Genomic DNA, 26,873 nt, shown 5'->3' with positions numbered 1-26,873 from the left:
TCAAATTCAAACAATAGATACACATAACCTATTAGTTAAAGACTTATTGTTGGTATTTTATATGCAGAGAACCTGTGGTCAGTTGTCCATTGATCTCTACTTGTAATAATATTCACAAATTTTGTGTTCCTTACATACCTGTCATCATCAATCTCATCGGGGTCGAGCTTGTTCTTTATTTTCCCCATGAAGTTGGAAATGTTGCTCACTCCCGAGGAAAGTGAATTTTTCACAGAAGTCGGAGTCAGTTTGCTGTTTGATCTTGACCTCTGACCTTGCTGGCTTGACCCTAGAGAAGAGAGGCCTGAGTCGCTGACAGCCAATTGGCTGATATTATGAGGGGTGGAGTCCAGGTTCTTCACGAGGTCCTCTGAGGAATGAGCGTCTTTGGGGACACCTGCATGCCGAACAAGAAGAATAGGGGGTAATAGTTAGTTAACCTGCAGGGGCATTTGTTTAGAATAAGAATTGTGTTGTATTATGTTTATGGCCAAGAATTTCAATTCTAATGATAGACATGATGCTTGCTGCTTTTTCTGACCGCAAGGAACAAAATAATCACTATTTTCTACCAAATAATGTACACAATAAGAAACCTGTCCATGCCACAAAACCAGTTTTTAACATTTATTGTTATTAAAATTATTATCCAAAGTTTCATCAAGACTGTCAATGCAAACCAAATTTATTGGCTGTAAAATACCTTTTGAGGCTGCAAAGAATGTTCTACCTTCCTTGAAAAGCTGGTTAAACAAGGGCTGTTTGTAAAACATGCATGCCCCCCATATGGGCTGTCCGTTGTAGTGGCAGCCATTGTGTGAATACAATTTTTGTCACTGTGACCTGGACCTTTGACCTAGTGACCTGAAAATCAATAGGGGTCATCTGCGAGTTACGATCAATGTACCTATGAAGTGTCATGATCCTAGGCAAAAGCGTTCTTGAGTTATCATCCAAAAATCATTTTACTATTTCGGGTCACCGTGACCTTGACCTTTGACATTGTGACCTCAAAATCTATAGGGGTCATCTGCAAGTCATAATCAATCTACCTATGAAGTTTCATGATCCTAGGCGTATGCGTTCTTGAGTTATCATCCCAAAACCATTTTACTATATAGGGTCACCGTGGCCTTGACCTTTGACCTAGTGACCTCAAAATCATTAGGGGTCATCTGCAAGTTATGATCAATCTACCCATGAAGTTTCATGATCCTAGGCATATGGGTTCTTGAGTTATCATCCGGAAACCATTTTACTATTTCGGGTCACCATGACCTTGACCTTTGACCTAGTGACCTCAAAATCAATAGGGGTCATCTGCAAGTCATGATCAATCTACCCATGAAGTTTCATGATCCTAGGCGTATGCATTCTTGAGTTATCATTCAAAAACCATTTTACTATTTCGGGTCACCGTGACCTTGACCTTTGACCTAGTGACCTCAAAATCAATAGGGGTCATCTGAGAGTCATGATCAATGTACCTATGAAGTTTCATGATCCCAGGCCCAAGCGTTCTTGAGTTATCATCTGACAACCACCTGGTGGACAGACCGACAAACCGACCGACATGAGCAAAGCAATATACCCCCTCTTCTTCGAAGGGGGGCATAAAAAAGTTGCAATCGAGAGTGCAGCATAGTAAAATGTTGTTATCATTTCAGGCCTTTTTCAACCCTCTAATGGCCACATTCCCCGTAAAAAAATCTCAATTAGTTGTCAGATGTTTGGATATTTAACATATAACAAAAAGTTAATAACATCTTCTCATTCCTAGTTTAACAATTCCATATCATTCCATTTATAGTAATGTTTTTCCAAAGTCCTAAATATTGAAATTGTCCCTTGAAATATTCCACCATCACAACAAGTCCTACAACTATACCTGAGAGGTTGTGCAAGCTGTCCCCTGTCTGGCTGTGTAGCATGATTGTAGAGTCACTCAGGGAGTGGGGAATGCAGCTGTCTATGGGGTAGCTAGATATCTCTACCTGTGGCGCCATATCTACACATAAATATTAAGCAATCAGCATCTACCAAAGCCTCTATTTAGGATAAAACATTTCCTAAGTGCATGTTTTAATGTTTGAGAAAGGAAAGGTCAAGTCTCAGCTAAGTTAGTTTGTTTTGTGTAGCATCGTACTTTATCTGAATTGCAAAACACATGCAGGGTATGATAACTTAAATATAAATCTCATTCATGCCTACGGTATTTTGGTCTTGACAAATCTAAACATTGGGCATAATTTATCATTGGTATTTTATATTCATGGATTCCCCAGCCCACCAAATCAAACGAAATATCCTACACATAAATATGATTTTACTGCACAAATCATTGTTAATACCTTGTTCATTGTATTTCACTTGAAGATACTGGTCCTGTAAGGCTCTCTCATATATTTCACCATGAGTCTCTGGATACCCCTGATTGTACCCCATCCCCTCACCGGAAGGTTCCATTTCCACGTGGTAGACCTCACTCCCTTGAATACATGCCTCGGTGGGAGAGTTCAAAAGGTCAGCAGAGTTACTCAAGGGAAGCAACTCTGCTATATAGGGACACACCATGGCAAACTCCAGATCAGGAATCACTAAAGGGATGGAAAATGTTTTTGCAGCGGATTGGGAAGAATTCTTTGAACAGTCCTCCATGTCTGCATTGAGTTCTAGCTGGAAGTTGGTAAGGGAGTCAGCCAGACGCATCAGGAACAAGTACTGGGGCTGGCTAAGCTGAGCTCGTATTTTGCTGCCGATTTTGGCGACTAAATTGAAGTCTGCGACTTGAAGGGAGGTATATTGCACATTTTCAGAAAGATTATCACAGCTACTAAGTGACTGAGACCTTGATATACCAGCCTCGCTCGTCGAGTCGGTGGTACTGGAGTCCTCCCCACTGTCTGAGTAATACTGCTTCAACAGCTTCCTGCTTCTACGGCTCTCTCTTTCCACGGCTGGCTCACTTGTCACCTGTACGGGTTTGGCCCACTTGTGCTTAGGCAGCACCACTCCCTCTGGTATCTGAGAGGGCTGACACAGCCAAAGTGTTAGAGGGAAGGACTCCACAAAAGGTACAGGCCGTGTCCTGCTAGTGGGAACACCCAGAAACTCCAGCCATACCTGGTCTACAGACACTGTCCATATATCACAACGCATGTCTCGTTTTAATGTATTTGTCTTCAGTAACACTTTAATGGACTCCTCCAAACTGTCCATCCCATTTAAACCATCCGGTAACTGGCCGCGCACCAGATCAAAGGCGTATTCACAGAGAAAGGGATTCACCCGAGAATTGGCAAAGTCGTAGAAAATCTGAGGTATGGATGTGAGCTTGTTGTCATGATTGTTTGGGAAGTCCCCAGAGTGAAACATATCGCAATCTGCATAGCTGTCGAGTATGGTCTTGAGGTTGTCCAGAGTGAAGCCTGACTCAGAGTGAGTGTTGGATGCTGTCAGCTTAGATAACTGGATCTGCAGGGACTCAGGCCTGTCCGGCTGGTTGGACACCTTTTCCTCACTGGACACAACCAGCTGAAAATGCATTAGACCCGCTTTTAAATTTGAGCCATGTTCAACATTTTTTTAAGGGGCATTATTTAAATTCAATGAAAGACAACATGGTGCTTTTATATATGAGTAATGTTCAACATTTTTGCAAGGCTCATTAGTAAAATTCAATGAACATAGGGCAGCAAAAGGAATACACTCATAAACAAGAGCTGTCACCATAGGATGACTTATGCCCCCTATAAACGCTTGATAGAATTTATGAGCCCCTTCTTTGGGGGCATAAAAAACAAGACCTTTGTCTCAAACACAACAACAGTCCTCTACCAGGTTAATGCTGGTGCAGTAAGAGCAGGCTCCCCATACATTCCATTTACCTCTCAAGGTCTTAAATACGTTTTTGCTATTGCTGGATGCAGATTTTAGTTTTCAATAATTTCTGTAAACAACCTCATTTTCAGTCTGACAAAAAAACACTGAAACAATTTGAATACTAACCATATGACCCTTCATTCACATACAATGTTTTATCAATCTAGCTTAAAACCTTTTTGAGTTGTAGCAGGATCCAGATTTTAGTTTCCAGTCATTTTAAAAGTCATAGCAACCAAAGTTATTGTCTGACAAATAACTTGCACATTTCCCATAAACACAATTTATTGCCATCTAACTGAGTTTCATAAACCTAGTTTTAGTTCTTTCTTATTTGTTACATATACCATAAGTTTTGGACAGAAAGGCAGAGCACAGACACAATTGAAATACATTCCCCATAACAAGACGCAGATTTTAGTTTTCAATTATTTCTGTAACCATAAAAAACACAATTTTGGTGTGTCAAATAAAATGAAAAATTCCACATATGACCCTCTATCCACATGCAGTTGATTGCACTGCAATGACTATTGAATAATTGTCCCTTAATAGAATAGTTTCAAAACATCGAACCACATGTTTCTATTACCCTAAAATAAATATTGCTTGATCTGATAGCCTAGGAATAGGTGTCATCCAGTTTATTGAACTGATAAATAATCAGTAGTAAATTACAGAACACTTGATAATCTAATTATCTACCAGGATACACATCATGTCTCTTGTGCTTTAAAAGCCACATTTTAATAACTTCGATTGTTATCGTTTCACACCACAAAGTATGCTGCCTTCGAAATAAAATAACCAGTTGTGTTGCACGGTGCATTATATACAACCAAAAAAATTCCATTACTATCAGGGGTATGATTGAGGTTTAGTCTGAGGGAAGGAAAATTCTGTAGTCTATTTATGCCTTACATCAACAAGATGCACTTTAGCCTTTAATGGTTTGGACAAATACATTTGTTTTTCAAATGCACTATAGAAAACAAACATTGAAGAACACTTTCAACATGTTAATTTGCATTTTAAATAACAAAAACTTTGGTCATATGTAAAACACTTTGATCATAAATAAGAACAATACTTTTGCACTTTTGAGCTATTGGGGGACGAGATTTTAATTGTTTAATTAATTATTTTCTTAACCATAGCAGCCACAATTTTTGTCTAAAGATCACATAAGTAACATGAACATTTACCATATGGCCCTCTATCCACATAACATGTTTTATCAACCTAGAATAAAAAATATTTGATAATGTCCTCCTTACTAACATGGTGTGTGTGTCGTATGAATAGATATATTCGTGGGATATTAAAATGGAATTTAGTGTGTCACAGCTCCATGAGATACACATGCATGCCAAATATGAAGCTGCAATCTTCAATAATGCAAAAGTTATCAAACTTTAACCAAGGTTAAAGCTTTGGGACACACACATACAATGAATGAATGACAGACAGACAGACAGACAGGCCAAAAACAATATACCCCTGATCTTTTGATCCAGGGGCATAAAAACGCTGGAAGTTCAGAACTACCTAAGACTGACAGTTCAGACCTATACAGACTGACAGTTCAGACCTATACAGACTGGCAGTTCAGACCTATACAGACTGGCAGTTCAGACATATAATACAGACTGACAGTTCAGACCTATACAGACTGACAGTTCAAACCGATACAGACTGACAGTTCAGACCTATACAGACTGACAGTTCAGACCTATGCAGACTGACAGTTCAGAACTACCTAAGACTGACAGTTCAGACCTATACAGACTGACAGATCAGACCTATACAGACTGACAGTTCAGACCTATGCAGACTGACAGTTCAGACCTATGCAGACTGACAGTTCAGACCTATACAGACTGACAGTTCAGAACTACCTAAGACTGACAGTTCAGACCTATACAGACTGACAGTTCAGACCTATACAGACTGACAGTTCAGACCTATACACTCTGACAGTTTGGACCTTTACAGACTGGCTGTTCAGACCTATACAGACTGGTAATTTAGACCTATACAGACTGACAGTTCAGACCTATACAGACTGACAGTTCAGATCAATACAGACTGACAGTTCAGACCTATACAATCTGACAGTTCAGACCAATACAATCTGGCAGTTCAGACCTATACAGACTGGCAGTTCAGACCTACCCTAGGCATCAGTGCTTCCAGTTTCACATCCACATGCTCCAACTGTCGTTCCAGATCTCCCTGCTGACTCTCCTACAACAGAAAACACACAGGCTGTCAAATCCAATCATGAACAAGATGTGTTTGTGAAACACTATGTCCCTATATATTTGACCTTTGACCTTGAAGGATGACCTTGACCTTTCACCACTCAAAATGTGCAGCTCCATGAGATACACATGCATGCCAAATATCAAGTTGCTATCTTCAATATTGCAAAAGTGTACATTAAATGAGCGATTTTGACCCATATATTCGACCTTTGACCTTGGAGGATGACCTTGACCTTTCACCACTCAAAATGTGCAGCTCTATGAGAAACACATGCATGCTAAATATTAAGTTGCTATCTTCAATATTGCAAAAATTATGGCAAATGTTAAAGTTGGAGCAAACAAACAAACAAAGCAACAAACCAACAGATAGGGCAAAAACAATATGTCCCCCACTATAGTGGTGGGAGACATAAAAATAGCCTGCACCATTTATTTCTCCTACTAAAGCACTTATAGAATCACCCACTTATTGTATGATGTACACATGTATATGTACCACACTTTGCAGGAGGTTGAGAGAGAAGTAGTTGGCCCACAGAATGGTGAGGAAGTCCACATGTAGCCGCACAGGGTTCACCAGGATGTACAGGTTGGCATGGGGCACTAAAACACAATATATTACATTTTATCTTTGTCTCAAATGTTTGCAATTAACACTTAACCTTAGAACATTCTGATAAAAAAATCACATAAGCCATAGGGTTTTAAGAATACCACTAACTTTTAGAAAGATATTCTAGTACGTGTATTAAATTATATTTTCTTAAATAAGTCTGTACCACATACAGATTTCAGAAATGTTCTTCAACTATAATAAAATATCATTTAATGATTGATAATACAAGAGCACCGCCTTGCGAGTGCAGATCGCTCATCAATTTTCTTTTTAAAGGTGTAGGGACCTATGTCAATTTCAATCACAAAGGAGGGTGGGTGGAGTGGAGGGGGGTGTATAGTGTGTGGGCGTGGTCATTTATTAAATTATCGTCCAAAAATGCAAAAAAATGCAAAAAAAAATTAATTTTTTTTTGGGGGGGGGGGGGATCTTGGATCGGATGGTTGGACAGTATTTCAAAAATAAAATAATAAAAATAAATATTTGTGTTTTTTAACCTTGTTTAAAAAAAACAAGAGATATGTTTGTCAGAAACACAATGCCCCCTATTGTGCCGCTTCGATTTTTTTTTTCCTTTGACCTTGGAGGATGACCTTGACCTTTCACCACTCAAAATGTGCAGCTCCATGAGATACCCATGCATGCCAAATATCAATTTGCTATCTTCAATATTGCAAAAGTTATTACAAAGGTTAAAGTTTTGGTTAAAGTTTTGGGACACACACACACACACATACAATGACAGACAGGTCAAAAACTTCCACCACTCAAAATGTGCAGCTTCATGATAACGCCGCGTTAAATAAAAAAAAAAAAGACCTTTGACCTTGAAGGATGACCTTGACCTTGAAGGATGACATTGACCTTGAACTTCCACCACTCAAAATGTGCAGCTTCATGATCATGCCACTTTGAATTTATTTATTTTTACCTTTGACCTTGAAGGATGACCTTGACCTTGAAGAATGACCTTGACCTTGAACTTCCACCACTCAAAATGTGCAGCTTCATGAGAATGCAACTTTGAAAAATTTCTTTTTGACCTTTGACCTTGAAGGATGACCTTGACCTTGATCTTGAACTCCCACCACTCAAAATGTGCAGCTTCATGATAACGCCGCTTTGAATTTTTTTTTTTTTTTACCTTGACCTTGAAGAATGACCTTGAACTTCCACCACTCAAAATGTGCAGCTTCATGAGAACGCTGCTTTGAATTTTTTTAATTATTATTTTTTTACCTTTGACCTTCAAGGATGACCTTGACCTTGAAGGATGACCTTTACCTTGAACTTCCACCACTCAAAATGTGCAGATTCATGAGAACGCGGCTTTGACATTTTTATTTTTATTTATTTTTTGACCTTGAAGGATGACCATGACCTTGAACTTCCACCACTCAAAATGTGCAGCTTCATGATAACGCCGCTTTGATATTTTTTTTACCTTTGACCTTTAAGGATGACCTTGACCTTGAAGGATGACCTTGACTTTGAACTTCCACCACTTAAAATGTGCAGCTTCATGATAACGCCGCTTTGATTTTGTTTGTTTTTTAACCTTTGACCATGAAGCATGACCTTGACCTTGAAGAATGACCTTGACCTTGAACTTCCACCACTCAAATGTGCAGCTTCATAAGAACGCCGCTTTGAAATTATTAATTATTATTTTTACCTTTGACCTTGAAGGACAACCTTGACCTTATAGGATGACCTTGACTTAGAGTTTCCACCACTCAAAATGTGCAGCTTCATGAGAACGCCTTTTTTAACTTATTTTATCTTTTTTTTTACCTTGAAGGACGACCTTGACCTTGAACTTCCACCACTCAAAATGTGCAGCTTCATGAGATACACATGCATGCCAAATATCAAATTGCTATCTTCAATATTAAAAAAGTTATGGCCAATGTTAAAGTTTTCGGACGGACAGACGCCATATATTTGACATTTGACCTTAAAGTATGACCTTGACCTTCACCTTTCACCACTCAAAATGTTCAGCTCCATGAGATACACATGCATGCCAAATATCAGGTTGCTATGTTTAATATTAAAAAAGTTATGGCCAATGTTAAAGTTTTCGGACTGACAGACACCATAAATTTGACATTTGACCTTGAAGGATGACGTTGACCTTGACCTTGTACCACTCAAAATGTGCAGCTCCATGAGATACACATGCATGCCAAATATCAAATTGCTATCTTCAAAAGTGAAAAAGTTATGGCCAATGTTAAAGTTGATGTTAAGACAGACTGACTGACATACTGACGGACAGTTCAACTGCTATATGCCACCATACCGGGGGCATAAAAATTATTTTTTGGGGATGGGGGGTGGGTATATTGTGAGGGTGTGGTGGTCGTTTATTAGATGATCTTTAATCAAAAAAAAAATAATGGGGGGGGGGGGGGGGGATTCAGTAGGGGGGGGGGGGGGTGGGGGATGGTTTGGGTGGAGTCTATTGTGGTATTTCAGTTAAGAGTTGTTTTGTCAAAGTATCAATCGAATCTAATCATAAATAAAGAAGTTATGGAAATTTTAGCAAAATTTAATAATTTGACCTTGAGAGTCAAGGTCATTCAAAGGTCAAAAAAGGGCCATAATTCCGTAAAAATGACAACCAGAGTTATGCAACTTGTCCTTTACTGTCCCCTTATGATAGTTTGCAAGTGCTCTAAAGTATAAAGGGCCCATAATTCCGTCAAAATGCCAGTCAGAGTTACATAACTTTGCCTGCACAGTCCCCTTATGATAGCTAGTAAGTGTTGCAAGTATGAAAGCAATAGCTTTGATACTTAAGGAATAAAATGGACCTAAACACAAAACTTAACAAAAAATTTCAATTTTCTAAGTATAAAAAGGGCACATAATTCTGTCAAAATGCAAGCCAAAGTTATCTAACTTTGCCTGCCCTGTCCCCTCATGATAGTAAGTAAGTGTACCAAGTTTGAATGCAATAGCATTGATACTTTATGAGAAAAGTGGACCTAAACGCAAAACTTAACCGGACGCCAACGCTAAGGTGATGACAATAGCTCTTTTTTTTTTCTTCAAAAAATAGATGAGCTAAAATGGTCAGATGGTAACAGCTTTTCAAGTAAATCCCTCAAAATAAAAGTAAGACCAAGCAAATTAACTATTTTTGTTGTCTAATTTACCTGGATAATCAATCCCCTCAGTGAAGAAATAGTCGGTGTATTCAATATGAACCATGGACATGTCTGCAGGCAGGTGAAGCACCTTCTTGTCTGAGCTGAGAAACTTCTGCGGTGAACTTCCACGAGTCCCCTTCTTGTTGTTCACAGTAGACACCATGTAGATTATGAAATCTTCAATTTTAAGAACCATGCAACTTTCAAGGAGTTTTGTAACTTTTGGCCTACTTGCGCTTAGGGTTGAATGACCTTGAACTTGAGCAGGGGGAGGTCGACCACTCCTTGTTGACTGGTTTTGGTTGGCAGCTGGATTTGAGAGAGATCTTGGCTGGTGGGACGGGGATTTAAGGGTGTGAGCAGGTGACTGAGATGGGGAGACCACCTTGCATGTTTCACGGGCTTTTTTGGCTTCTTCTCGAAACTGGGTGAAGAGATCCTGTACCCAAGAGTTGCGGGACCCTTGGTTGTCAGAGTACCGGTACCAGTTCTTGCGCTCACCACCTGCAATGTGTGCCAAAGGGCTCGTAAGAATAAATAGATTTACAAGACTCATGTGTCTGATTGAAAAACTGTATACCGTAAATCCACGAATATAATACGCACTTTTTTACCTGCCGATTTTTTCTTCAAGTAGGGTGTGCGTATAATATACGAGTTTAGAGCAAAACAAAATTTTTCCTGTGCAAATTTTCAACTTAATCCTTGTTATTCGCTTTGCGGCAGCCATTTTGAACTACACCATTACATCAAAAGGGTGCAATAGGGCTCGCACTATCGTTCGCCATTTGAGCCATTTGCGAAAATATTGAGAATTTGGCTCAATAAAAATCTTATTTGCGAAAATGCGAAAATCTAGTAAAATTTTATTGAAAACATTCGCCATTTATATCGGACTGGTTTTCTATATTTGTCTCTTTGTTTTAATGAAAGTGTTTGCAATTCGAACAGTAAACGAAACCCCGTGTGTACCCGATTATGAGACATCGCTTGACCTTATTGTTATTGAAATGCGCATGGTAGCTGGCCAATCAACATTGAGCTCGCCTACACATGAAATGACGTTGTCGAATGAAACGTGGGAACGGGTGGAGCTATCGGATAATATTGGGTCATTCATGCGCAGACACTGTATACTTTGAATACAGAGTTAATATCGTCGTCTGCCTTCAAAATAGCGACTAGACGCTAAGTCGTATAAAGAGATTAGCAAATGAAAAAAAAACCCTGACAATACCCGTAAATAAATATTTCTTAGCTGACCACTATTTATCTTTCTACCGCATATATACCATATCTGAAGTAAAGAGTGGTAATTAAATTATTAGTTTTATGATGCTAATAGAGTCTATTACACATTTCTGCCTATTGCCGAATTAAATTGAAAGGTGATAATTAATTTGTTTTTTACTCCCAAACTAGCCTTAATGACAGCAGCGTATTTTAATTAAAGAGATCATGAAAAACACAAGCGGTTTAATTGTATTTTAAGTTTAATTAAAGTATCGAGTTTGTAACACTTCGGAAAAGTAATTCATCTAGACAACTATAAAAACGGAAGTACATGAAACCATTTTGTCTTCTTATTACTTTATTATGATTATAATTATTATCGTCCTGAATATTGTCGAATCGAATTAAATGTGAAAACAAAAGACAGCGTCTCTGCTTCTTTCTTTTGCAATTATGACTGCTTGACCCGGATGTCAGCAAGCGGCCCGTGTGTTATCGGTAACAATCAATGGTAATATAAACAATTGACATGACAACAGCACTATAACACATCCCGATCAATATACTGGGGTATTACTGTGAAACAGATAGTTGACAACACCAAATTGATTTGCTATTTTCACAACAAAAAAATATATTGACAATTTTTTTCGGAAATGGCCGATTTCGGACACTGATTTTTTAATGCGGATTTTACTCGTATTTTCAATTTTTACCAATAAATTTTGACCAAACTCCGGGGTGCGTATTATACACAAGGGCGTATTATATTCGTAGATTTACGGTAATGATAAAATGTACACTAACAAGTACAAATAAGTGGTGCGTCACACAGACAATTAGAGCAAAAACTAGAGCTTTGTCACAGACGTGACGAATACCCCCACATGCTGCATTGACACATAATATTTTGCATGTCGTCTTCACAAAAAACAGCGGACATCTTGCTCAATTTTTAAAACGCACTAAGTGACCCCTTGACCTTGTTTTTGACCCAGAAAGGCCCATGTTCTAACTTGGCTTTAAGATCATCTCCATAAAACTTCTGACCAAGTTTGGTGAAGATCGGATGTAAACTACTTGAATTAGAGAGTGGACACCATGCTGAATGTTAAAAAACGCACTAAGTGACCCCGTCACCTAGTTTCAGGCCCGGAATGGCCCATGTTTAAACTTGTCCTAGAGATCATTTAGATAAAACTTGTGACCAAGTTTGGTGAGGATTGGATGAAAACTACTTGAATAAGAGAGCGGACAACATGGTGAGGTTTAAAATGCACTACGATACCCCGTGACCTAGTTTTACCCGGCATGACCCATATTCAAACTTGACCTAGACATCATCTAGATACAACTTCTGACCAAGTTTGGTGAAGATTGGATGAAAACTATTTAAATTTGAGAGCGGACAACATTGTGATATTTAAAACTCACTAAGTGACCCCGTGACCTTGTTTTTGACCCAGCATGACCCATATTCAAACTTGCTCTAGACATTATCAAGATACAACTTCTGACTAATTTTGGTGTAGATTGGATAAAAACTACTTGAATTAAAGAGCGGACATTATATATATTGTCGAATCGAATTAAATGTGAAAACAAAAGACAGCGTCTCTGCTTCTTTCTTTTGCAATTATGACTGCTTGACCCGGATGTCAGCAAGCGGCCCGTGTGTTATCGGTAACAATCAATGGTAATATAAACAATTGACATGACAACAGCACTATAACACATCCCGATCAATATACTGGGGTATTACTGTGAAACAGATAGTTGACAACACCAAATTGATTTGCTATTTTTACAACAAAAAAATATATTGACAATTTTTTTCGGAAATAGCCGATTTCGGACACTGATTTTTTAATGCGGATTTTACTCGTATTTTCAATTTTTACCAATAAATTTTGACCAATCTCTGGGGTGCGTATTATACACAAGGGCGTATTATATTCGTAGATTTACGGTAATGATAAAATGTACACTAACAAGTACAAATAAGTGGTGCGTCACACAGACAATTAGAGCAAAAACTAGAGCTTTGTCACAGACGTGACGAATACCCCCACATGCTGCATTGACACATAATATTTTGCATGTCGTCTTCACAAAAAACAGCGGACATCTTGCTCAATTTTTAAAACGCACTAAGTGACCCCTTGACCTTGTTTTTGACCCAGAAAGGCCCATGTTCTAACTTGGCTTTAAGATCATCTCCATAAAACTTCTGACCAAGTTTGGTGAAGATCGGATGTAAACTACTTGAATTAGAGAGTGGACACCATGCTGAATGTTAAAAAAAGCACTAAGTGACCCCATCACCTAGTTTCAGGCCCGGAATGGCCCATGTTTAAACTTGTCCTAGAGATCATTTAGATAAAACTTGTGACCAAGTTTGGTGAGGATTGAATGTAAACTACTTGAATAAGAGAGCGGACAACATGGTGAGGTTTAAAATGCACTACGATACCCCGTGACCTAGTTTTACCCGGCATGACCCATATTCAAACTTGACCTAGACATCATCTAGATACAACTTCTGACCAAGTTTGGTGAAGATTGGATGAAAACTATTTAAATTTGAGAGCGGACAACATTGTGATATTTAAAACTCACTAAGTGACCCCGTGACCTTGTTTTTGACCCAGCATGACCCATATTCAAACTTGCTCTAGACATTATCAAGATACAACTTCTGACCAATTTTGGTGAAGATTGGATAAAAACTACTTGAATTAAAGAGCGGACAACATGGTGAGGTTTAAAACACACTAAGCGACCCCGTGACCTAGTTTTTGACCCGGCATGGCCCATGTTCGAACTTGACTTACACATCATCTAGTTACAACTTCTGACTAAGTGTGGTGAAGATCGGATGAAAACTACTTGAATTAGAGAGCGGACAACATGCTGAATGTTTAAAATGCACTAAGTGACCTCGTGACCTAGTTTTGACCCGGCAAGGCCCATGTTCTAACTTGGCCTTAAGATCATCTAGATACAACTTCTGACCAAGTTTGGTGAAGATCGGATGAAAACTACTTGAATTAGAGAGCGGACAACATTGTGATGTTTAAAACGCCCTAAGTGACCCTGTGACCTTGTTTTTGACCCGGCATGACCCATATTCAAACTTGCTCTAGATGTTATCAAGATACAACTTCTGACCAATTTTGGTGAAGATTTGATAAAAACTACTTCAATTAGAGAGCAGACAACATGGTGAGGTTTAAAACACACTAAGTGACCCCGTGACTTAGTTTTTGACCCCGCATGGCCCATGTTCGAACTTGACCTACACATCATCTAGTTACAACTTTTGACCCAGTGTGGTGAAGATCAGATTTAAACTACTTGAAATAGAGAGCAGACACCAATGCTCAATGTTTAAAACGTACTAAGATACCCCGTGACCTAGTTTTTGATCCACCAAGGCCCATGTTCGAACTTGGCCTAGAAATCATTTAGATACAACTTCTGACCAAGTTTGGTGAAGATCAGATGAAAACTACTTGAATTAGAGAGCGGACAACATGCTGAATGTTAAAAACCCACTGAGTGACCCAGTTACCTAGTTTTTGACCCGACAAGGCCCATATTTGAACTTGGCCCTCAGATCATCTAGATACAACTTCTGACCAAGTTTGGTGAAGATCGGATGAAAACTACTTGAAATAGAGAGTGGACAACATGCTGAATGTTCAAAACGCACTAGGTGACCCCGTAACCTAGTTTTTGACCCGGCAAGGCCCATGTTCGAACTTGGCCTAGACATCATGTAGATACAACTTCTGACCAAGTTTGGTGAAGATTGAATGAAAACTACTTGAAATAGAGAGCAGACACTGAATACAGACCGACCGACAGACAAGCTCACTCCTATATACCCTCCTAAACTTCGTTTGTGGGGGTATAAAAAGAACATATGAGGCTAATGTAAAACTTTTCTTCTACATGTTTTGCTGTGCCCTAAATTATTTTTTAATTCGACCAAACTTGAATATATCTAGATGCATTAAATTGTACATTTTAAACAAGAGGGCATGAAAGGCCCAAAGTCGCTCACCTGAGATAACAAGATATTATTGGGACAAATCTTCTGACAAATTTTCACAAAGATCGGAAAATAAATGTGGCCTCTAGAGTGTTAACAAGGTTGTACTATAGCCATATAAGGAAAATGCCCCGCCCCCTGGCAGCCATGTTTTTCAACCAACCAGCATCATTTTTGAACTCGTCCAAGATATTATCGGGATGGATCTTCTGACCAAGTTTCATGAAGATCGGACAGTAAATGTAGCCTCTAGAGTGTTAACAAGATTTTACTAAAGCAATATAGGAAAAATGCCCCCCCTTGGAAGCCATTTTTTTCAAGCAAACATAATTATTTTCAAAGCTCATCCATGATATCATTAAGACCAATCTTCTGACCAAATTTCATGAAGATTGGACAATAAATGTGGCCTCTAGAGTGTTAGCAATGTTTAACTATAGCCATATAAAGCCATATAAGGAAAAATGCCCCGTTCCTGGTGGCCATGTTTTTAAAGCAACCAAAACCATTTTCAAACTCATCCAAGATATCATTGGGACAAATCATCTGACCAAGTTTCATGATGATCAGAAAATAAATGTGACCTCTATGGTGTTAACAAGGTTTAACTAGAGCCATATAAGGAAAATAGCCCCGCCCCTGTTGTGGCCATGTTTTTTAACCAACCGGCATCATTTTTGAACTCGTCCAAGATATTATTGGTATGAATCTTCTGACCAAGTTTCATGAAGATCGGACTATAAATGTGGCCTCTAGAGTGCTAACAAGATTTTACTATAGGCTTATATAGCCATATAAGGAAAAATGCCCTGCCCCTTGGCGGCCATGTTTTTCAAGCAAACTTAACCTTTTTCGAACTCATCCAAGATATCATTAAGATAAATCTTCTGACCATATTTTATCAAGATTGGACAATAAATGTGGCCTCTAGAGTGTTAAGGTTTTACTACAGCCATAAAAGGAAAAATGCCCCGTCCCCTGGCGGCCATGTTTTTCAACCAACCTGCATCATTTTAAACTCGTCCAAGATATTGAGATGAATCTTCTGACCAAGTTTCATGAAGATAGGACAATAAATGTGGCCTCTAGAGTGTTAACAAGATTTTACTATAGCCATATATAGCCATATAAGGAAAAATGCCCCACACCTTGGCAGCCATGGTTTTCAAGCAAAGGTTACCATTTTTGAACTCATCCAAGATATCAGTCGGACAAATCTTCAGAGCAAGTTTCATGAAGATTGGAAAATAAATGTGACCTCTAGAGTGTTAACAAGGTTTTACTACAGCCATATAAGGAAAAATGCCCCGCCCCTGTTGTGGCCATGTTTTTCAACCAACCAGCATCATTTTCAAACTCGTCCAAGATATTATTGGGATGAATCTTCTGACCCAGTTTCATGAAGAACAGACAATAAATGTGGCCTCTAGAGTGTTAACAAGATTTTACTATAGCCATATATAGCCATATAAGGAAAAATGCCCCGCCCCTTGGCAGCCATGTTTTTCAAGCAAACGTAACCATTTTCGAACTCATCCAAGATATCATTGAAACCAATCTGCTGACCAAATTTCATGAAGATTGGACAATAAATGTGGCCTCTAGAGAGTTAACAAGGCAAATGTTGAAGCCGCATAACGGAAAACACATGACGGACAAAAAGCGAACACAAAAGCTCACCATGAGGTGAGCTAAAAATGTGACTTTTTTTGTTTAATTAGTTCAACCTGATATGGACCTTAACTGTTGTCTTAACTGAAGTGAGCAATCTCACTCATCTCAAAATGGAAGACAAGTGTATCATAACTACAACACTCTGATTATTATTGCTTTGAGGTGACACATTCCCTGTAACATCAAATACTATGCCTGCCCTAACATATAACAAGTGGACCCAGACATCCCTTTGATGCTCACCTGAGCTATTGTTACTTCTAATATTTTTTTCAAAATGAGTAACACGTTGTTACTTGCAAATGAAACTCTATTCTCAAGATATCATTCAGACAAATGTTTAGACCTTGAGTCAACATATGCTCCCATATTCCACTTATGTAAAAAAAACAACAAGCTGTTTATAGCCAAATTTGACTTTTGACCTCCACTTTTGCCTTGACCTTTGTGGTACCGAGAAAGATTTATATCAATTAGATGAAAACTGGTTGTGTTAAACAATCAGAAGCAAAAAGTGATAACATTCTGCCAGACAGTGAAGTGCGCACTGTAAACTATATGCTCACAAACTATATGTTGATAATGCACGTCAAACTTTTACAGTGGACAAAAGAGGATCACAAAATATAACCATGAGTATGTTTTGTTAAGGGCAGATTAAATTGTTCAGATATAAAGTGACATTTACAGTTTCATGATATATATGTATACATTTCCTCTTGGTATTATTGGGATGAATATTTTCATATTAATACCAGCCAGTACTGTTTTCAGACAGCACCCCCTTGTTCTACATTTGTATCATCAGTTAAATAACCATGGTTAAACTTTAGGGACTACTTTCTTTTGCTTAACTGGCGTGAGCACCATACTGAACCTTAAATCTGTAGAACTAGTGAATAATTTCGGCTAGATGTGTACTTTTCCAATAAGGCTACTAACCATGTAGGACCAGTAATTGAAATTCTGGTCCATAAGGAATCTTTACTCCCCCTTAAAATATATATTTGCCCTTATAAACACATTCAAGGGTTTGAAAAACAACATTTGTTTTGTAATTGGTTCTGGTCATTTTTTTTCCATATTCTTTTAAATTATTATAATCAGTATTTTTTCCTAATATTGTACAGTAAAAGATACAAAATATCTGGACAAGAAAGATCAGACAATGTTTTTGACAAAATATCCCATTTTGATTCTTATTTTGACTTAATAAAGATGAGCAGTTTGGTTGTGCTTGCTTGCATACAATTGTAAGGAAACAATATTGTTCTAAAGCAGATGCGTCCACTTGCACTTTCTTGAAAATGGGTTGTGACACAAGCTGTGATTGGTATAAAACTTTTCAGAATCACATCGTCTCTGGCTTATGTCTGGACACATGTACTTACAAAAAAGACACTCATCATTCCATCATTTCCAGTGCAAAATATTTTGGTTTTTGCATATGTTTATTTAATGACATACATGTAGATGAAGACGCTGTCAATTTGACATTTTTTTATTAGTGTTTTTAAATTGCATTTTACAAGTTAAAAAATGCTCTTGTCTGGTCTGACCAGCATTACGCCAATCAAGCTTACCCAACAGCATTATTCACTTCATTTTGCTAGTGGCAAGAGGGATTTTGAAATCTCCCGGTTTAAGAAAATTAACCATGATTTGTTTTGGGCGAGTGTGATAATGTCAATAACAGAACACGCAACACACTGCAGACAGCAAAGTATGCTCAAACCAGCACAGTAGTCAATGACATGCAAACAAAGGACTTAAGGCTGATCCACAAAGGACTTAAGGCTTATCCACAAAGTACTTAAGGCTGATCCACAAAGGACTTAAGGCTGATCCACAAAGGACTTAAGGCTGATCCACAAAGGACTCAAGGCTGATCCACTCACAACAAGTACTGTACAGATCTACCCATCATGTATATGTTGAAAATGGCACAAACAGCAAATTTTAAAATGGTTTAAAATTGCCACACAAATATGTTTGTAAATCTTGGTACTTTTTACAGAAAAAACCAGATGGCAATGCCATTTCTCTGAAAAGCTCTGCCAATTGCCAAAAGTAGCTAGTAAAAAGAACAAAACGTGCTTTGAGAAAACAAAGTCATTTAAAAAATGGGTCTTTTGTCATATGCTTCAAGGGTTACTCCAGATCAGCTTTAGCAATTGCGTAGTCTGGTCATGAGATACCTTGTATAGAAATCCGTACACAAAACCTTGTGTGGCTTTATTGCCGACAGGCTGCTTTGAAGCAACAATAGGCGCATATGATATAAGATAAGCTCAATTAACAACACAAGAAATTTGAACTGAAATACAAACATGCTAACATTAAAAAAACTAATATCACGGAAGTTTAAAGCAACAAAATGATGTACAATACAAACAGAAACAATAGTGAGTTGAAAATCTCATCCAGACACGTGTATATAAATATATGTATTTTTTTTCTTTCAAAAGGTAGAAAATATATAATTTTAGACATTATTGGAAAATATAAATTAAACTATCTTCTGACACCCTTTTTTTCCGAACATAACAATCTTAATAAACCAGAATATCAGTTAACAATTAAACATGACATTGTTTTAACAAACTTTTCAATTCTAATAAAAAGTATGATATTTTTCATTAAGTAAAGATATATTGATTACTTGATTACTTTTCAATAAAAAAATGCCATAAAAAATCACTCATATGAAGATATGTTATGATTAATTCATCTTTTCTGTTTCGAAAATTGACATTAAACCCAGAAAATGATTAATATGTACCGCTTTCAAAAAGAATGTTTCTTAATTGCAGGCTGTTTATGTGAGAGGCATTTTAATTTATACAAAACTGTAAACTCACAATGTAAGTTTGTTTATTTCATATTTTGCTGTGTTCAGCAATCTTTCAGTCATAACACAGTTACAGAGTGAACGCAAATAACTTTTTCACACTTTTGCTGTGTTAAGCTGATTTACTCGTACTTAGGGGCACATGTGTATGCCAGTACCTGGAAGGCTGCCTTACTTGAATCAGGTGTAGGGAGGGATTAGTAAGAAACAGTGTAACAAATGTACCAGCAGAACTCTGGTCAGTGTTACCAAAAAAACTAGTTCTAATACAATACCATGAAGATTAAAAATTTACAGTGATGAATAAAGAATGTGTTTCAGCAGCTTTATCACACTGTGTTATATGAATAGCTATCAATAGTTGCATCACTGTTATACCTGTGCTTTCAAAGCCTGCAATTATTAAAGTGAGTTATGAAAGATAATCTTGGAAGAACTCCAGTCCCATATGGATGAAATCTTGCCTGCTTGTATGTAGGTCTGTTTGTATGTCAATATTTAAATACTTTAATAACCGAATATTCGAATACCAATGTTGCTATTTGTTGCCATCCCCACAAATTAGTATTTATACTATGTGTTTAGTCCACTCCAATAAAATACTATTAGTTTTAATACTATTTCTTTGTAGGTACACATTAACTTTTCTTCTTTTTTCACAAAAACCACAACAAAATCATGGTCTCTAATGAATTTATTTAGGCAAGACTTCAAAAACTACATGCAGTAATAAAATATGACCGCAAAAAATTATTATATTATGTTTTGTCAAGGATACCACCTCATTCCACCTTTGTTTGCGCAAGTAAAAGAATTTGAAATTTGATGTAATGAAACAGGAAACACACAGTGTCCTCATCATTGTGAGTTAAGGTAAGTTATCTTAAAATTGCGTGATAAGTGCCAAAATAACAGCAAGAGCAAGCTGCTTTATGGTCAAATTTGACCTTTTACTTCTTTGCGTGACCTTGACCTCTGAGGTAGGCAGACAGGTTTTACTCACAAATTGCTATCTCTCTACACTGGTGACAAGTGGTTAATAATTTTTGACTAGCATTTTAATAACAACAAGAGATGTGTTTGTCAGAAACACAATGCTCCCTACTGCAACGCTTTGATACATGTTTTTTTACCTTTGACCTTGAAGCATGACCTTGACCTTTCACCACTCAAAATGTGCAACTCCATGAGATGCACATTCATGCCAAATATCAAGTTGCTATGTGAAGGGACATAGAAGTTATGAGCATTTTTTTAAATCTAAACACGAAACCTCAACGCAAAGTGTGACAGAAAGACGGACGCTCCGATCACTATATGCCCTCCTTCGGGGGCATAAAAATACAATCAAGGCATGCAAATTTATGACTAAATTTTATCATCAAACTCCAAGTGTGATCTTGACCTTTGTCGTAGCAAGAGTTATATGTGTCCTTTTTTGATAGATTGTATTTGTGCCAAGTTTTTTTTTAATTGTTAAATGGCAAAGTTATGACTGAGACAGAAATGTTCTAGCTGTTTTATGGCAAATTTTGATCTTTGACCTCAAAGTTTGACCTTGATCTTTGATTTACGGAGACGGTTGTCAGCGCATCATGTAAAGATTGTAAATTAAAAGCTGACTAGATATTTTACTTTGACATTATTGGTCTTCAAGAAAACCATTTAAGCAATAGATGCGTTACTATTTATAGATTGAAGAAATCTATATCTGAAATTTATTGTCATGCATAACACTTTTTTAATTAATATAATTATGAGACTAAGAATAATTTTGTTATGTGTTTTATACAAGGGGTGCACAGAGACTAGTTTTTACAAATACGCATACCTGTACCAGTATCATGAGGGAAAATCTAGAACAGCAAGCCAACCTATCTGTCTTATACCAAAAAACTTACCTGAGGTCAAAATTAAATCCACATCTGGCAAATCAAAGAATAATTGTTACCATAGTTACCATAGTTACCATAGTCAGCAGAGACACACACCAAGAAGATGAGCATAACTCTGGAAAAACTGGGCTAATGCAAGTGTGGCAAGTGTGGCAAGTGTGGCAAGTATCATGCCAGATAAGTCTGCACAGGTTAATTAGGGAGAATACTTTCTGCTATTATGCAATTTTTTGTTTAACCCTTTCCCACTCAGAAGCAAAGTTCAAATGGCTATGTGCAAACATGCATTAAAATCAGAACAGCCTGCAAATAACTCGCAGTCTGTCCAGGTTTTATGCTGTTTGCTGCTCATCAGTATCTGAGGTTTGTAGCTGAAGCCTTCAAAACTTGAATCTAGTAAGAAGGTCTTAAATTAACTTTCTAAGGGACTACAAGTGCATGAAAATATGTATCTAAGTGGTAAAGGGTTAACGCAAGTCTCTTTCTAAATGAGTATCAAGTCTGTGCCAACACTTTATGCACAAGATGTAGCCCTGCTTTACCAGAGCACGATTCAATGTACATGTAAGTGTTACTTTTACTTCTTCATAAATTATGTTTAGCAATTTAACGCAAAACATTTGAACACACTCAATAAAGATAAGATTTAAAAAATATTTCTACTAGCTACAACACATTCAGCAAACTATAATATCAATTGCACTGACAGATATTGTGCACAGACTTGAAGCGCTGGAGCTGTAAAATACTGACAATAGTAACAGGAAGTGTTCATTTGACTGGGTTTTGTATGGCAATCAAGTAAATTAACAGTCTTATGATAAAAAGGCAGACCTAATGAATACAAACACTTAACAATGTTACCTTCATCATATTTATTAATTGTTAATCTATCAGTTGTAAATGAAAGAATAACTAAATCGACCAGCAAAAAACATTAAATCTTGCTAGACTTGCCGCATATGGCATAAGAACCATTTCTGACCACGCTCCATTAAAGATGTGTTAGATGTGTTATACTTAAGTGTTATATACCAGCACACTGATACAACCATTCTACACACAATACTTGGAAAAACTGCCTTAAGTTTGTGAAAAGTTTAGTAGTCTGCTATTGCTACTGGGAAATAATTAAAACAAAGTATAAAAGATCAATGTTTCAGAGTCTCTACAAAAAATTATACCATCAGTGCTGAAGGTAAATTATTGCTTGAGGTTAACTGGAATTTGAGGTTATCTTATATTTGTTTTGTTACTACAAGAAAAAAATGTTCTAGGAGATATAAGGAGTGCGTACCTGCATAGTGGAATGGATAGTAGTCAATGGAGAGACGATGGAAAACAACCTGCATGGCACCACCGTTGATGCTCTTGTTGTGCTTCGGACTTGATTCTGAAACAGAATATATACAACAGAATAACCTTAAATTGAAGAAATAAATGTGTCAAGGCTCTGCATACAAAACATCTTTGAATTCTCTATCTGTTTCATTCACATTGTAAAAATAATTCAAACAAAGTTGCAAATAAAGATACAATAACACTATAAGAAAATGACCTGCGTCATGGGGAAGTATGTTTCAGCACATACATGTATGTATCCAATGTAGCTCCATACCAACCTGTGCAATCTTGTCAGGAGCGATGCTGTCAACAATTTAGACAAAAAAGGTATTGTGGTCTCATAAGCAGACAGGGTAGCTCCTGACCAGACTTCCCAACTGATGAGAAAATCTGGAGCTAAGGTGGCGGCTTATGGCATATACCCATTTTCACAGAAAACATATTGCACTGATGATTCAGTTGATTTTAAATTAAGCCTGCTTCAATTTCTTCTCCAACCTCGGTGTTCTTGTGTCAGAACTACTTGGGGAAAAATAAGCCTTAGCGAATTGTGAATAGCGCTAGAAGTTGGTACCTTTGTCCAGTGGTGTATCATCACACAGGTGGAGGTCCACCCTGCTGGTGATGAGATGGTATGAGGTGGTGAGGACATCATAGCGCTGGAACAGCTTGGCCTCGTTGGTCTCGCTGCGTTGGCGCTGCTGTTGTTGTTGCTGCTGTAGTAGTAACTGGTCTGCTGAACTTGAGGTCTGTTTCTATAAATATTGAAATATGTAGTTTCACTGTGTAGCAGAATTAAAACTGCACACAACAGTAAATAAATCTATCAACTCATCTTTCAAGTATTACTTTTGAAGCCATTTTAGGGAAGCAAAATACAATGTTAATATTTCATACAATTTATTGAAAATGGAAAACAAATATCTGGCTTTCAAAGCAAAAACAGATTAAAGCCTTACTTCAGATTCATTCATAGGTCAAAATTCAACCATTTCTGTAGCAAAATTGGATGGTTTTTTTAATTAGCCACGATTTAAGCTTCAGTTTGTGAAGATGCAATGAAAACAGTAGAGAACAAAAAAATACTAGGCCAACAATGGAGCATTCATGGGCCATAACACCACAACTTCTGGATCAATAATGGCAATTAACCTTGTCCAGGAAATATCTTTCCTAAAACAGTTGCTGACAAATGAAATTTAATGAGAATTGGATAACAACTGTTAAACTTCAGGATCCAAAAGAGGGTCTATTGACAGATTGACTGACATTAGCATACCAATATACTTCTTCATCTTAGATAGGAAGCATAATCACACATTGAATTACAGTATTTAGCATGAAAACACAATTAAAATACAAGTATGTAAAGACTTCATCTTAGATAGGAAGCATAATCACACATTGAATTACAGTATATAGCATGAAAACACCTTGAAATACATATACCCGGTATATAAAGGCATTAAATAATAAACCCTAAACAAGCAAGGGCTACAACTAGACTCCAATGCTCACAAATAAGAGAGCTATTTGTAAAAACAATGGAAATGTTGCAAACTGTGGTTATATTAATTGGTAAGTATCATTTAAAAGACGACATTTCATGTGTCGAAAATCAACATGTTTTTTTAAACAACAACAACAATTGCCACGGGGATCAATCTTCGTCGAATTTCATTAATTTTTTATTGGTCGACCTCATAAGTCGATAATGTGATTTTAATCAAATTTTGGAGGTAAAAAATCTTGACTTATGACTGCGTTTTTACGGTAAGGTAAAATTTTAGCACAACCAGAATATATCATGCATTCAATACATCTGCTTATGTCCAAAATGATGCAATCTTCAATACTAAGATCCAATGGCTACCTGCAGTTTCTGGGCTGCAAGTCTTTTGCTCTGTTCGCCAGATTTCTCAATGATGGATCGCAGGGAGTTGGCGTACAGGATGGCAGCCTTGAGCTGCGTGTCTGTGAGCACCCAGAGAAGGTCGTCCAGCAGGAAGATGACACGTGATGACATCAAGCTGCAGTCTGGGGTGGAGGAATAGGGAGGCTGGTTGAGAGGAGGTTTCATATCCCAGATAGAGAGTTAGTGATTGAAATGACTACCAGTCTGGTAACCCTTAACTCTTTCCCACTCAGAAGAAAATTGAAAATTGAGTAACTCGCAGTCTGTTCAGGTTTACTGGTCGTGTACGTAATTCCAGCCACTTTTGGGACTATTTTAACAAAATCTTTTGTTTTAGGCAACTGGTTTAAACTAAACTTCTCATATATAATCCTGGGTTCAAAACTCACCTAGCATGAAAATTTCAATAGAATTAGATCAGTGTATGTTACTTTTATGAACAGAAATAAATGACATATAAACTATCAATTTTCGTAAGGCAATTGTACCTAAAAAATCGGCCACTTTTCAGTTTAATCTGCAGGTACAATTACAAAGCAATTTCTTTAGACGAATGTCCTCATTTAAAGAGTATTAATAAAGGTTTACACAAACACAATTTTTGACTAGAATCTTAAAAAATATGCGACATTATTATACCAGTTACTCCCCCTACCTATTTTAATAAATATTAACAGGCCTGCACGGTTAATGGGGAACTGCAAATTCATAAAAAATATTTATTTTCAATAGTTTTAATCAATTTTTACTAACATAGCTAAGAAAGTAAATACATTTTGTTTAAAAAGTTGACTTTAGTGTCGATTTGTAGTACAGCTTATATTTAATTTTACAACATGTAAACTATTAATATTCAAATCAAGGGAGGTAATTCATATATTAAAAGTTTATATTTAGGTCCTAATTTATTTGTTTTAAATGTATGTTTTTATACCATTAATAAAAAATACCTTAATTAAAGTTCATACGATAGAAATAATAATAATTTTATCAAATATATGAGTTTCTTATATGAATATGATTTTTGCAGTGGATAATGACGTCACTTTTCCCATGAGAGAAATATCTTGTGTTATGTTTGAGACATTTTAATGCAAAAGTTTACAGTGATATGCTTCTTTACTTTGCAAAATATTGAGATTAGGGTTGGTTTTCAAGTTGATTGTTCTAAAAATAATCAAAACATGTGTGTTTAGGTCATGTAAATGATTAAACACAGGTGGCCGATTTTTTACGTACAGGCCGGAATTACGTACACGACCAGTAAGCTGTTTGCTGCTCATCAGTATTTAAGGGTTGGAAATGAAGCCTTTAAAACTTAAATCTAGTAAGAAAGGTCTTTAATTAAATGTAATGTTCTAAGTCACTACACATTCGTGAAAATACGTATCTATGTGGTAAAGTGTTAACTGGTGTTGCCCAGTGCCCTAATGCCTATCTAAAAATGTATATACTCTCATGGCCAATAGCTTTTCATAGATAATATTATCTGTTATGTAAATACTCTGATAGCCAAAAGCTTCTCGTAGCATATGTTATATGTTATGAAAATCCTCTCATCGTCAATATCTTTTCATAGCTTGTGTGTTTTGTTATGTAAAAACTCTCATGACCGTAAATCCTCTCATGGCCAATAGCTATCCATAGCTTATGTTATCTGTTATGTGAATACTCTGACATTACAAAACTATGCAACTTTAAATTTACTGGTGAACTATGAAACTTGCTCAGTAAACCAATCCCAAAATCATTTATTTAAGTTCTATCTTGTAAAAACATGATAACAATTGACACAATCATTGAATAATTTCTTTTAAAGTTTATTCATTGAATCTTGTTGTATTATTTTATTTGTTGAAGCTTTCAAATATGTTAATTTCCATAATGCAGGTGAGGACAACATTTATTTTCCCAAATTACAGGAACCATTCCCAGGGTAACAAGGTGTAGGTGGTGTTGTGGATATGGCGTCTGTCTA

At 37.0% G+C, this 26,873-nt stretch overlaps 1 protein-coding gene across 2 annotated transcripts in view; it reads right to left on the bottom strand.

Annotated features, from left to right (window-relative positions):
* LOC127840583 (UHRF1-binding protein 1-like) overlaps positions 1 to 26,873 on the bottom strand; it is a 46,917-nt gene that overhangs the window by 7,064 nt on the left and 12,980 nt on the right. The window contains exons 8-17 of one of the 2 annotated variants that reach the window (XM_052368996.1): positions 24,854 to 25,017; positions 23,555 to 23,735; positions 22,934 to 23,029; positions 21,643 to 21,666; positions 9,933 to 10,430; positions 6,649 to 6,755; positions 6,058 to 6,129; positions 2,352 to 3,534; positions 1,889 to 2,008; positions 139 to 397 (exon numbers count right to left, since the gene is read on the bottom strand). In XM_052368996.1, the coding sequence (XP_052224956.1) occupies positions 139 to 397; positions 1,889 to 2,008; positions 2,352 to 3,534; positions 6,058 to 6,129; positions 6,649 to 6,755; positions 9,933 to 10,430; positions 21,643 to 21,666; positions 22,934 to 23,029; positions 23,555 to 23,735; positions 24,854 to 25,017 (2,704 nt within the window). The remainder of the gene's footprint in view (positions 1 to 138; positions 398 to 1,888; positions 2,009 to 2,351; positions 3,535 to 6,057; positions 6,130 to 6,648; positions 6,756 to 9,932; positions 10,431 to 21,642; positions 21,667 to 22,933; positions 23,030 to 23,554; positions 23,736 to 24,853; positions 25,018 to 26,873) is intronic. The other variant, XM_052369003.1, reaches the window with a different exon arrangement.

The sequence above is a fragment of the Dreissena polymorpha genome, chromosome 1 (assembly GCF_020536995.1).
Source record: "Dreissena polymorpha isolate Duluth1 chromosome 1, UMN_Dpol_1.0, whole genome shotgun sequence".
NCBI lineage: Eukaryota > Metazoa > Mollusca > Bivalvia > Myida > Dreissenidae > Dreissena > Dreissena polymorpha.
This window is presented reverse-complemented; position numbering and strand designations above follow the sequence as displayed.